The sequence below is a fragment of the Peromyscus californicus genome, unplaced genomic scaffold (assembly GCF_007827085.1).
Source record: "Peromyscus californicus insignis strain IS unplaced genomic scaffold, ASM782708v3 Scaffold_6__1_contigs__length_162567912, whole genome shotgun sequence".
Lineage (NCBI taxonomy): Eukaryota > Metazoa > Chordata > Mammalia > Rodentia > Cricetidae > Peromyscus > Peromyscus californicus.
The window spans coordinates 48,295,053-48,307,454 of NW_026294584.1; the positions used below are offsets into that span (position 1 = coordinate 48,295,053).

General features: G+C 43.6%; 1 protein-coding gene across 5 annotated transcripts in view; it reads left to right on the forward strand.

The window, feature by feature from the left end:
• Window positions 1-480: 480 nt before the first annotated feature.
• Nup205 (nucleoporin 205) overlaps window positions 481-12,402 on the forward strand; it is a 67,858-nt gene continuing 55,936 nt past the window's right edge. For 2 of the 5 annotated variants that reach the window (XM_052721147.1, XM_052721149.1), the window contains exons 1-5: window positions 481-601; window positions 8,539-8,681; window positions 9,475-9,646; window positions 11,368-11,512; window positions 11,838-11,997. In XM_052721147.1, coding sequence (XP_052577107.1) covers window positions 574-601; window positions 8,539-8,681; window positions 9,475-9,646; window positions 11,368-11,512; window positions 11,838-11,997 — 648 coding nt within the window. In that variant the 5' untranslated portion in view covers window positions 481-573. Of the gene's footprint in view, window positions 602-706; window positions 1,134-4,554; window positions 4,833-8,538; window positions 8,682-9,474; window positions 9,647-11,367; window positions 11,513-11,837; window positions 11,998-12,402 lie in introns of those variants that run through there. The other 3 variants (XM_052721148.1, XM_052721151.1, XM_052721150.1) reach the window with 3 other exon arrangements.

Consider the following 12,402-nt stretch of genomic DNA (forward strand, 5'->3'; position numbering starts at 1 on the left):
AATAGAAATGAAGGTAATTTTTTTTTTAAATTTTATAAAATCATAAGTGGGTGTCTTTTGAAGAACTTTTTTTTTTTCTTTCTCTTTTGGTTTTTTTCGAGACAGGGTTCTCTGTGTAGTTTTGGTGCCTATCCTGGATCTCGCTCTGTAGACCAGGCTGGTCTCGAACTCAGAGAGATCCGCCTGTCTCTGCCTCCCGAGTGCTGGGATTAAAGGCGTGCGCCACCACCGCCCCGCTTGAAGAACTTTTTAAAACTATTCCAGAGATCTACATTTTTTTTTCATACTAGTCAACTTCGGGTCTCTCTAGAAATAAACTACAGGTCCCAGGATGCACTGCACGATTAGTCTCCGAACCGGTGGCCCTCGCCTTACTTGAACAGGAATGGTCTCAGTGAGAATCGATGACCGGGGGTCAGAGCAAAGTCTGGAGTCTTGCGTCCACCCGCTCGAGCCTCGCCCGCTGTGCGCAGGGGGCCTCGGGGCGCCTTTCTGTTCAGGCGTCGCCGCGGGCAGCCCCTCCGGTCCGGGGTCCTCCCCGCGGCAGGAGGGCTCCGGCAGTCCTCCTCCAAGATGGCGGCGCTGTTGGCGGTAAATTCGGGTAAGCGCGGCAGGGCCGTGGGGGACCCACGGGGACCCACGGGGCAGGGCGGGGCCGATCTCGGGGGGGCGCCCGCGCAGTGAGGCTCTTGGGAGTGCGGGCGCGGGTTTGTGCGCGACGCCTGCTTGCTCCGCGTTCTGGCCTGCAGCCCCGCGCCTCCCCAGTTTGAATGGCGCGCGGCGCGGCGCGGCGCGGCTGCAGCTCTGCCCTGGAGATGGGTGTTGGGAGTGGAGGCGGAGCGGCGGGGCCCCGAGCCTGCTTCCTCCCGGCCCGTGTCCTTCGTGTGTATGCAGCCCAGATTTCGCCAGGATACGGCTCAAGTCTCGCGCACTGAAGCCGAGCCGAGGCTGGAAGGGAGCTCGTCTCAAAGCACGCTGTGGGCCGGTCACAGGGTGGGGATTGAGATTTTGTAAGCGGCGAGGACCTTACGGAAGGTGCCCGGCAAGGGAGTGCCAAGGGTCTGCGGCTATCGTCCGGCCTGCACCTTCGTAACAGCCGACTCGGGTAGTGATGGAGCTATGGAAAGGATGGGGTGGGTCATCTATTGGTGACTCTAACCTCCAGAGATGCTTGAAAAAGTGAATGGATTTTGACTTGTCATAGTTCCTGCCACACCTTGCTGGTCATTAGCCAGGAGGACATAGATGTCAAACGTTTTGTACGAGGTGTGGCACCTCCTGAAAACAGATTTAGACACTTGATCCGTGAGTCCAGTTAAGAGTCAGTATAGCAAATGTGTACAGACAGTGTTGTTCAGGAGGCCTCATGAGTGTTTTGTTTCTAAACTGTTTTGTACTGGTTCTTGCCATGTTAGTAATAGTTTTGAAGATTGTCCAAATTTGAGTTTTGTACATTAAACCATCTCGGAAGTGCTATGGTAAATTGTTCTGTAGAAGTGAAATTTTCTGTTTATTGAGCACCTTCTATGCCTCAGCACTGGAATAAGTGTTAGACTTGCTTTATCTCCTTTAATCCCTTTATACCCCATGGAGTAATGCAATTAAATATCTCAGATTTAATTTTGAAGCAAAGACTTCCAGCAATTTCTCCAAAATTAAAGTTAATGGTTTTAAGCACAACTTAATTTTGTGCCATCATATCATGCTCCCCCGCCCCCAGGTAGATAAATAATATACTACTAAATTTTTTTTTTTTTTTTTTTTTTTTTTTTTTTTTTGGTTTTTCGAGATAGGGTTTCTCTGTGTAGCTTTGCGCCTTTCCTGGGACTCACTTGGTAGCCCAGGCTGGCCTCGAACTCACAGAGATCCGCCTGGCTCTGCCTCCCGAGTGCTGGGATTAAAGGCGTGCGCCACCACCGCCCGGCTACTACTAAAATTTTTAAGAGGCATGGCTTCCCTGTTGTAGTTGTGTTACATACATTTTTTTATTTTTTTTTATTATTATTTTTTTTAGCACATAATATCCCTGCCGTTAAACACAGACCATCGAGGGGAAGAAACAGTTGTTAGTAGCTCCCAGGAGTACACATTGTACAGGAGAGCTTTAATTGGCTGCAAGAAAAGAAAGCATTTAAAAAACCCAGGAGTCAAGAGAGTCAAGAGAGTTATTTTCTTTTTATGTATCATTTTTGGGAAGAACTTAAGCATCCATAGATGAATGGATGAAGAGTGAATGGATAAACAACATGCCGTGCACACAGAGGAATATTATTCAGTATTAAAAAGAAGGAAATCTTGTCACATGATACATATATGATCTTTGAGGACATTAAGTGGACTGTGCCACACACAAACAACAACAAAACAACTACACTTACTAAGTGTAGCTAAACTCAAAAAAAAAAAAAGTGGAATTGGAATGGCATTTGCCAGGGGCTAGAAAAGTGAGATATGGTAGTGCTGTTTAATGAATATGAAGTTTCAGATTAAAAAAAAAAAATGTGTGTGTGTTGGGGGGGGCGGTCTTATGATGTAACCTGGGCTGGCCTGGAATTTAACTATGTAGCCCAGGATATCCTCAAAGCATGACAACCCTTCCTCAGTCTACCATGTGCTGTGTGGTTACTGGTTACAGGCATGAACATCCAGGCCTGCTTCAGCATTTCATTTTTGCAAGATTAAAAAAGTACCACTATTTTTCAGCAACTGTGTGAATACACTTAATGCTGCTGTTCACAAGACTAGCTAAGCTGCTATCCTTTGCCATGTTTTTTATTATTTCTGTAGTGACAACAAAAACACCTTAAGTAGTGTGGAAGGAGAAAAGGGTGGTTGGTGGCTGTAGAGTTCTTATACCTGTCTTGTGTTTAACTGCATGGCTTACACTGTTGTGACCTGTCATGCCCACCAAGTAGATACACTCACAAGTTTGCAAATAGCCACCAACACTGGTAGGCAACCTCATCACCCCTGCTGTATTCACAGTGGTGACTATTTCATACCTTTCCCACTTCTCCAACCATTAACCTCCAGTGGACCTAGAAAAAAAAGGCCAGCAGGCATATTTTCACTCTGATGCCTGAAAATCTAGATACCTGTGCACATTGCTTCCTTCTGTGACCTTGGCCAAGGTAAATCCCACCCTTTGTGCCCTTCCTCTGTTACTCTTTCTCTGTTTTGTGTGGCTTCCTCTCTCTCCATTTTCTCTAGTACTTGTCTTTGCCTTGATCGCATTTTCAGTTTATTTACCATTCTCTTGCTTCTCTGCATTGTCAAACTTTGTAGGAGATTGCCAGTATACACTCACTGGCTCCCTTTCCATACCTTTAATGTTGCAAGCATTCAGTCTGTTCCTGTCCTCCTAAACAGCTCTAGTTAGTGTTCTGTGTTATATAGTTCACCAAGTTTAGCAGCTGTTTTATATTATATGCACACTCACATGCGTGCACAAGAGCAGGAGCCTGTGGAGTCCAGGAGAGGTCATTAGAGTCATTGAAGCTGGAGCTACAGGTGGTTGTGAGCCTGATGTGGGTGCTGGAAACCTAACTTGGGCCCTTTGTAAGAGCAGCACTCTTAGCCATTGGCCCATTTCTCCAGCCCCAAGTTTGTGTGTGTGATTTTTGTGCATATATTTTTGATCTATTATTGGCTAACTCATTTATAGGAAAAAACAGAACTTTTCTATGTAATTTACTGAGCTTGTACACTAATCGTGTGTAATACATAGACAATTATTAGTTCTTAAGAAATCCTTTTAAAATATTTACTTTTATCAATTATGTGTATGCGTGTGTATGTCTGCACAGGAGTGCAGGTGCCCATGGAGACCAGAAGAGAGCATTGCATCCCTTGGAGCTGGAATTACAGACAGTTGTGTGAGCTGTTTGGACAGATGCTGGGAAGAACCCACTCCTTAGAAGAGCTTTAAGCACTTAACACTGAGCTGTTTCTCCAGCCCCCTAGTCTATAGCTAGTATTTTAAGGGTAGAGGATTAACTTCTGTGAGAGACAGAGAGACAGACAGACAGAGAATGAGAGTGCGTGTGTGTGTGTGTGTGTGTGTGTGTGTGTGTGTGTGTGTGTGTGTGTGTGTATGCATGCGTGTTTGTCTGTTTGTCTTACAGTGAGGATTGGGATTGCTGATGTGTTTATGCCTTCATGGCTGTTTCTGAAATCTCTGATAAGGCTGTTTCTGTTTTGCCTAGAACTCTTTTTCCCCAGAACAGGGATAGAACCCAGGGCTTTGAGTTCTACCCTGAATCAGTTTTGAGGCTTTCCCTTTGTATCCTGTGCCTACTCCTACGGGCCTTTCCTAACTATTTTACTGTCCTTACCTTAGTTCATTACCGCTTTACCTACCTATTAACTTGGCTTCCCAACACTTCCTATTCCGGTATCCATACCCTAGAACACCATTGTCCACCCTGCTAGTTGTATGTTTGTGGTTTGTCTTTGTTTGTTTTCTTTTTGGGTCACAAACTACAGGTTAAACAGTTTGAATAGCTGAAGTGTTTGTGGGTTGGTTTTTTTTTTGGTAGTGGGGGTGTGTAATTGCATGGAGTGTACTAGTTGAGCAACCCTGACCTAGAGTGTAGTGGGTAGCCATTCCAGCTTTGATCTGGAAGTTCCAACCCCCATTGAGACTTCGGCAACTGTCACGCCTACAAGGCGGGGCCAAGGGAGGCGCCTGGGGACCCGAGATCTGGATCAGCGGGCGCTCTCTCTGTTCCGGGACCCTGGATAGTGGAGGTGGACCAAGCAGAGCTCCAGAGAACACAGCTGGACTGCGATACACCTTCCCCAGACCCCGCGACCTACCTATCCCTTAATTTGTAAGTTATGCCATTAAATAAATCTCCCTTTAGCTATGTGGAGTGGCCTTAATAATTTCACCAATACTAGAGTATGGAACTTTTTGAGCCTCATATTACTGCTCAGGCTTTTTAGTATGTGCTGCAACCCAAAGCTCAATCCTACGCTGTCCTTTATCTTTACAAAGAGAAGGCCAAGGAAATGGTCCTGAGGGAAGTTACCAGGGTCAAGGGACAGGTCATCATTTTGGCAGGCTCAGAAGTGACTTTGCCAGTTTGTCTAACTGTAACTAGGTCTTGTTAGTTGACTTCTTTAATAAAAATCCGGAAAGCCACATAGGCACACCTGCATGCTAGTGTGTTATTGATGGTAGGAGCAGTGTGTGTGCACGGGCACTTGTGTTACTTTGTGAGTAGGATCTTCACAGTAGAGAGCCACAGGACAGGTTACAGGGGTGTTTTGTTTTGTTTTTGGTTTTTCGAGACAGGGTTTCTCTGTGTGGTTTTGGTGCCTGTCCTGGATCTCGCTCTGTAGACCAGGCTGGCCTCGAACTCACAGAGATCCACCTCACTCTGCCTCCCAAGTGCTGGGATTAAATGCGTGCACCTCCGCTGCCCGGCACAGTTTTGTTGTTTTTTTTTTTTTTAAATGGGATCTTGATATGTTGTCCAGGCATATCTCACTCAAGGACTCCAGAGATCTTCTGCCTCAGCTGACCGCATAGTTGGTACTTGTTAAAGGTTTGTGCTACCTCATCTGGCTGGCAGAAAGCTATACTTTAATCAGAAGATTGGCAAATAGGGGATTGAAGTAGGGGAAGCAAAGCAGGGAGTTGGATGGTCTTTTCTAAGGAGGACTGAGATGCGTTGACTCTCCTTCTCCCACATCCTCATACGAAAGACCTGACACAGTGCTTCTTGGTCCTGGAGATTGAGCCAGGCCTTTTGCACAATGAGCATGTCTTCTACTGCCAAGATATACTTGTGGCCCCAGGCTCTCCTGTTCACAGGTTCTATTAGTCTCCTAAACTTAATTGTGTTTGTGTGTATGCATTGGGTTGAATCCAAGGTCCCTCACATGCTAAGCATGAGCTCTGCCACTGAGCCTCAGCCTAGTCCCACTTAAAAGTCCTGGCTTGTTTGTCTTATTGCCTGTGGTTCCCCTCGCTGTGAGTTTTGAATAAACAGTCTGGCTGGGTTCAGGCAGGCTTACTTAGATCAATCCTTACTTTCTCACTTAGTACACTATTTGCCAGATATTTCTGGCATCCCTAATTCATCTTCTAAAACACATCAACTTGCTAAGTATGTAAAGAGGTGGTGTAACCCAGTGGTTAGGGAATGGACTGGCCAGGTGCAGATCCACTACACTGGTGTGACTGGCTGAGTGTTTTTATTGTCTTGGTCTTTGTATTTGCAGAACAGAGGAAAATACAGTGCTGAACTCAGGTTTTATAAGATACAGTCATGCAGCTGGGTGGTGGCAAGTGCATGCCTTTAATCCCAGCACTCAGGAGGCAAAGTCAGGCGGATCTCTATGATTTCAAGGCCAGCCTGGTCTACAGAGTGAATTTGAGGACAGCCAGGGCTGTTACACAGAGAAACCCTGTCTCGAATAAACCAAAAAAAAAAAAAAACAAAAACAAAAACAAAAAAACCCCACAGTCATGCATGTAAAGCACTCTGGGTTGTGCTTAGGTGCACAGCGAAAGCTCAGTAAGGATTGTCTACTATGATGATTTCATAAAAGTCTTTAATTTTTCTTTGCTTTTAAAAATAGCCAGTGTCCCAGCTAAAACAAAGTACATTTTTCTATTTCCTAAACAAACAGAATGTTTTCACAAAATCTGCTTTTCACCTGGGTGTTAGGGGAGAAGGAAAAACACTTTTATTGACTGCCTGTGATATGGAGGTATGATGCTGTGTTTTACTTAGTTGTTTCATTTAAAAACTTGTAAACTGCTGAGTGTGGTACACAGGCCTGTAATCCTAGCATTTAGGAGCATGAGGGGGTTTTCAGACTAGCCTGGGCTTTAGAAACTCTCTGAAGAAACAAAACAAAAAAACCCCAAAGAAGCATGCAAACAAACACACACCAAGAACTGTAAGCTTTAGGAATGGGTAATCCTGTTTTTTTTTTTTTTTTCAATTTTTAATTTAATTGCGTGTGTGTGTGTGTGTGTGTGTGTGTGTGTGTGTGTGTGTGTGTGTATCAGAGTGTATGGCTGTGTATCACATGCATGCAGGATCCCTCAGAGGTCAGGATAGGAGTTAAGGATGGTTGTGAGCTACCCTGTGGGTGCTGGGAACAGAACTCCAGTTCTTTCCGCAAGAGCATCATGTGCTATATATATACCACTGAGCCAGCTCTGTAGTTCATTAGGTTGTCTTTTTTGTTTTTTGAGACAAGGCCTCACTATGTAGTCTTGGCTGGCCTGGAACTAGCTATGTAGATCAGGCTGGCCTTGAATTTATAGAGCTCTGCCTGCACTTGGTCCCAAGTTCTGGGATTAGTATGTGCACCACTGTGCCTGGCTCTCCTGTTTATGTAAAAGGAAACTAAAGTAGAAAGGGAAATTGTTGTTTGTTTTTGCTCTTTTGGTGGGGGGTGCCACCAGTTCCCAAATAAATCACACACGGAGGCTTATTCTTAGTTATAAATGCCCAGCTAGCTTAGCCAGTAGAGCATGAGACTCTTAATCTCAGGGTTGTGGGTTTGAGCCCCATGTTGGGCACCAAAATGTTATGTTTACTCTTTTTAGGGGGGTGCTGCTGACTAGCTCCCAAAAAAATTACGTACAGAGACTTATTCTTAGTTATAAATGCCCGGCCTTAGCTTGACTTTTTTCTAGCCAGCTTTTCTTAACTTAAATTATCCCATCTATCTTTGGTCTCACGAATTTTATCTTTCTCTCTTCCTGTATACCTTTTCTTTCCTTCTTATTCCGTGTTTGGCTGTGTAGTTGGATGGCTGTGTGGCTGACCCCTGAAGTCCTCCTTCCTCTCTCGTTCCTTTTCCTTCTCTCTTCCCAGATTTATCCTATTAATTCTCTCTGCCTACCAGCCCCGCCTATCCTTTCTCCTGCTTCACCATTGGCTGCCATTCAGCTCTTTATTAGATCACCAGGCATTTTAGACAGGCAAAGTAACACAGCTTCACAGAGTTAAACAAATGCAAGCAACATAAACAAAAGTAACACACTTAAAATAATATTCCCCAACAGAGGATGTTCCTCACTGTAGCTCACAGAAGTTGCAGAGTGGTAAAACCAAGTTCAGCTGACATTCCACTCTAGTTTAGGTTTGTTTGATTTTTTTTTTTTAATCTTGTTAGAAAGCAAGTTTAGCCGGGCGGTGGTGGCGCACGCCTTTAATCCCAGCACTCGGGAGGCAGAGCCAGGCGGATCTCTGTGAGTTCGAGGCCAGCCTGGGCTACCAAGTGAGTCCCAGGAAAGGCGCAAAGCTACACAGAGAAACCCTGTCTCGAAAAAAAAACCAAAAAAAAAAAAAAAAAAAAAAAAAAGAAAGCAAGTTTATATTGTTGCCAAAGAATTCTAATAAACTGTACTGTTATGTTTTTGGCTGGTGTATGTAACATATATAACTTTTTATATTAAGAATGGACATTAATACTTCCTTTGCTAATTGTGCACTAAAAAGTAGATGTGAGTGTGTCTAACATGTAGATGACATGTATTGTTCATGCTGGTTTTATTTTTTCTTTAAGCTGCCAGTCTTTGGGGACCCTATAAAGACATTTGGCATACAGTCGGAAATGCTCTTTGGAGAAGACAACCTGAAGCTGTCCACCTTCTTGACATGATTTTGAAGAAACACAAACCTGACTTCATCTCACTCTTCAAAAACCCAGTAGGATATTTTCTTCTTTGCTTCTTAGATGTACTTTTTTTTTTCTTTTTTTAGATCTGAGAGTAGTGACCTTTTTATTCACATTTATCTACCTGCCTCTGCCTCCCAAGTGCTGGGATTAAAGGCACCTCTGCCACTGCCACCATCACCTGGCTTCAATCAAGGAGTCTTTGGGGGAGCTAATGAGGAAGCTTAGTGCTGGAGCCTTTGCCTAGCGTGTGTCCGTCTGTGGGTTACATCCCTGCCACCACACACACACACACACACACACACACACACACACACACACACACACACACAAAGACTTTATAGGAAATAAAATCATAGGTTAGTAATCTATGATTTGCTCTACAAGATAATACTATTACTCATTACTTAATACAGTTCTATGTCCATTTGAATTACTGGTATGTAACTGGAAAAGTCACTTAGACATGTGGAAAACAGAATAGTATTGTTTGTGTTTTCTCTGGGTTTTATAGCTTAGTAGAAAGTTTTGAGAAGGTAGTACTCGATTAAAAAGTGGAAGGTGGTACTAAGTGTTGTCTCATATCCTCCGGTTCTAGATTACCGGATAAGAAACACCTTAGTTTGTCATGCTAGCTTTGTTGGTTTTGTTTTCAGCCAGCTGGCCTTGACTCTGCTTGCCTGGCCTCTAGGTGTTAGGATTAGAGGCATGTGCTGCTGTGGCAAGCCAGCTATATTATCATGAATAGACTTCTGCTAGAAGCACTTGGAGGATTTGCCGCCAGTATACTAATTTCATTACTTGATTATAATTTTGTCATTCTAGCCAAAAAATGTTCAACAGCATGAGAAGGTTCAGAAAGCCAGTACGGAGGGCGTTGCCATCCAGGGGCAACAAGGAACCAGACTGCTCCCTGAGCAGCTCATTAAAGAAGCTTTTATCATCAGTGACCTTTTTGATATTGGGGAGTTGTCAGCTGTGGAGCTTCTCCTTGCTGGTAAGTTGACAGTTGGCTGAAATTCTGGTCTGTAGTACTGAATTATAAAGGCGGTATGCACCTCAACTTAGTATTTTTACTGCTTAGGTAACAAATGGGTTTCAAATGTTTGTTTGTTTATTTATTTTATGTATGTGTGTGTGCCTCAGTGTATGTATGTGCACCGTACTCATTCAGGAGCTGTGGGAGGTCAGAAGAGGGTTTTAGATTCCTGGAACTACAGTTACATGTGGTTGTGAACCACTTTGTGGGTGCTGAGAAGTGCTCTTAACTGCCGAGCCATCTGTCTAGCCCCCTAACAGACTGTTTTTAGAGATATCATTTATTTGACAGAATGATTCAAAATACTCAGTTTATGTTGGATTAAAGGGCAAGCTTAGTGATCCCAGTTGTTGCTGAGCTGCCTTAAGGTAGGTCTCAACGTAGCAATTTACTAGCACAGATTAAGTTGCATCCCTAGAATTGCATGGCTCAAGGCAAGTCCTATCGTGCCATGAGTAGGAGGGCATGGTTTACTTTGGAGTGTCTTCTGGAGGGGGCTATTTAGATGATGAATGACTAGGTGAAAAATTAGATAATTTTAATAACAATATTATGAAGGAAATAAACTGGGCATCGGGGCATAGAGACATCAGGGCTGATTAAGATAGTTCTGATTATTGGGTTTAGTCAAGTTCTCTCCGAGGTGAGGACCCAAGACCTGCATCTTGTGTAGATGCCAGACACCCAGACTTCTTGAGGAAGGCTGGTAGAGGCACAGATAGTGTGCGCTTCAAGTCTGAGTAAATGCATGTTTAAGGGAAGAAGACTCCTGGGCCTGGGGCCTGGTGAATAGGGGAGAGTGGAGGAAAGTGCAGATGTTTAGATTTTCTTCTCATCAAAGTAGTAAGGTACTACTGGAGGATTAGCATATGTAACTCCAAATAAAACTTAATTTGTGGCTACTGTGTAAAGATCAATATTTCCATAAAACATGCAGTTCATTAATGATCACAAGGAGCCATGTAAAGAAAATACAGACATCTTAGTTGAACAGTAGTTTAGTTTGTTTAACAATATCACGTGACTACTAAAATCCTTTCTGACTGAAGAAAATTAGTTATTGAAGATGAGGAAGGTAGTTTTCTTTGTGTGAGGGGATGTTGACTTGACACACTTGAGTTTTAAATTTATTTCAGAACTTTGAGCTTTTTTCTGGCAGTGCTGGAGATAGAACCAGGGCCTTGGCCTGGCAGGCAGGCACTACCCACTTAGCCACGTTCCCAGCCCTCCCAGAAGGCTGATTTAACACACATGCCCTCTGTCCACCATAGTCTAGACACTGTGGGAAGACTTCTGTAAAATGAAGACAGAGAAGTATGAAGGAACACAGTGTCATGGTTTAGGAAAGATGTAGGAAGGTTTTGTCAGGGGCCAGTGCAGATCAGATGAGTAAACATTTTCAAGAGTTCTTATGAGTGAAGACAAGTGAGCACAGCCTAGGAAGTCAGATGAAATTGAGTTTGGAAAGTGATGAGTTCTTATTCTTATTGCTGGGGTTCGTCCTTGCATATGGTGGGTGGCCCTGTGAGTCTACCATGCCAGGAGTGATTTGGGGAGCCGAGACCTCAGGGTCCCTTTAACTCTGAGACTCTGCTTATTTGAGTACATTTTGGCTTAAGGATTTGTGTCTCATTGCAAACACCTTTGAGCTTATTACTAAACCATCAATTTCTTTCTAGGGGAGCATCAGCAGCCACATTTCCCTGGCCTCACCAGGGGATTGGTAGCTGTCCTTTTGTACTGGGATGGAAAGCGGTGCATTGCAAATTCTCTCAAAACCTTGATACAGTCTAGACGAGGGAAGACGTGGACATTAGAACTCAGGTCTGTTTGCCTTTTGGGACGTAAGGGGTTAATGTAAAATTACTTGAATTTGAATTTTGGAAAAAACAATTTCCCCTTAGTGTATACAGTTTCAGTAAACTGTGATCTCAGGTCAGTAATATACTGCACCACTCTTCCCAGAGTGATAAGTTAGTTTAAACCTGTTTTGTTTGCAAGGGAAAAGTCACTTAGAGGCTTATTTAACTCCAGTGACTGAGTACGGGTAAAAAGAACAAAACTATAATTCATCCTGGTTGTTTGTAGTAATAGACTGCTGTCAAAACAGTGTTTTTGTTCATTTATTGTTTATTTCTTTTCATTATAGTCCAGAGCTGGTTTCCATGACAACACGCTTTACAGATGAACTGATGGAGCAAGGATTGACTTACAAAGTTCTTACTTTGGTGTCACAGATTGATGTGAATAATGAGTTTGAGAAACTACAGAGAGAGAGAGGTTTGGGCAGTGAGAAACACCGTAAAGAGGCAAGTGTTTCTATAGAATGAATTCATGGGAGTCTTTGTTACATCTGGAACAGAAGTCCTGACAATTGGAATATTCATTTCTCTTAGGCATTTCATCATCATCATCACTGTTAGCTTTTTTATGATTCATCTCTTTTATTTTGTGTGCATTGATCATTTGCATATATGTCTGTGAGGGTGCCAGATCCCCTAGAACTGAAGTTACAGATAATTATGAGCCTCCATGTGGGTACTGGGAATTGAACCTGGGTCCTCTGGAACAGTTGCCAGTGCTCTCAACCACTGAACCATCTCTCCAGGCCCGCCCCCCATATTTATTTATTTGTGCATGCATATGTGCATACTTGCGTGTATGTCTCTCTCTGTGTGTTTAGCCTGCATGTATATCTGTGCACCATGTGTATG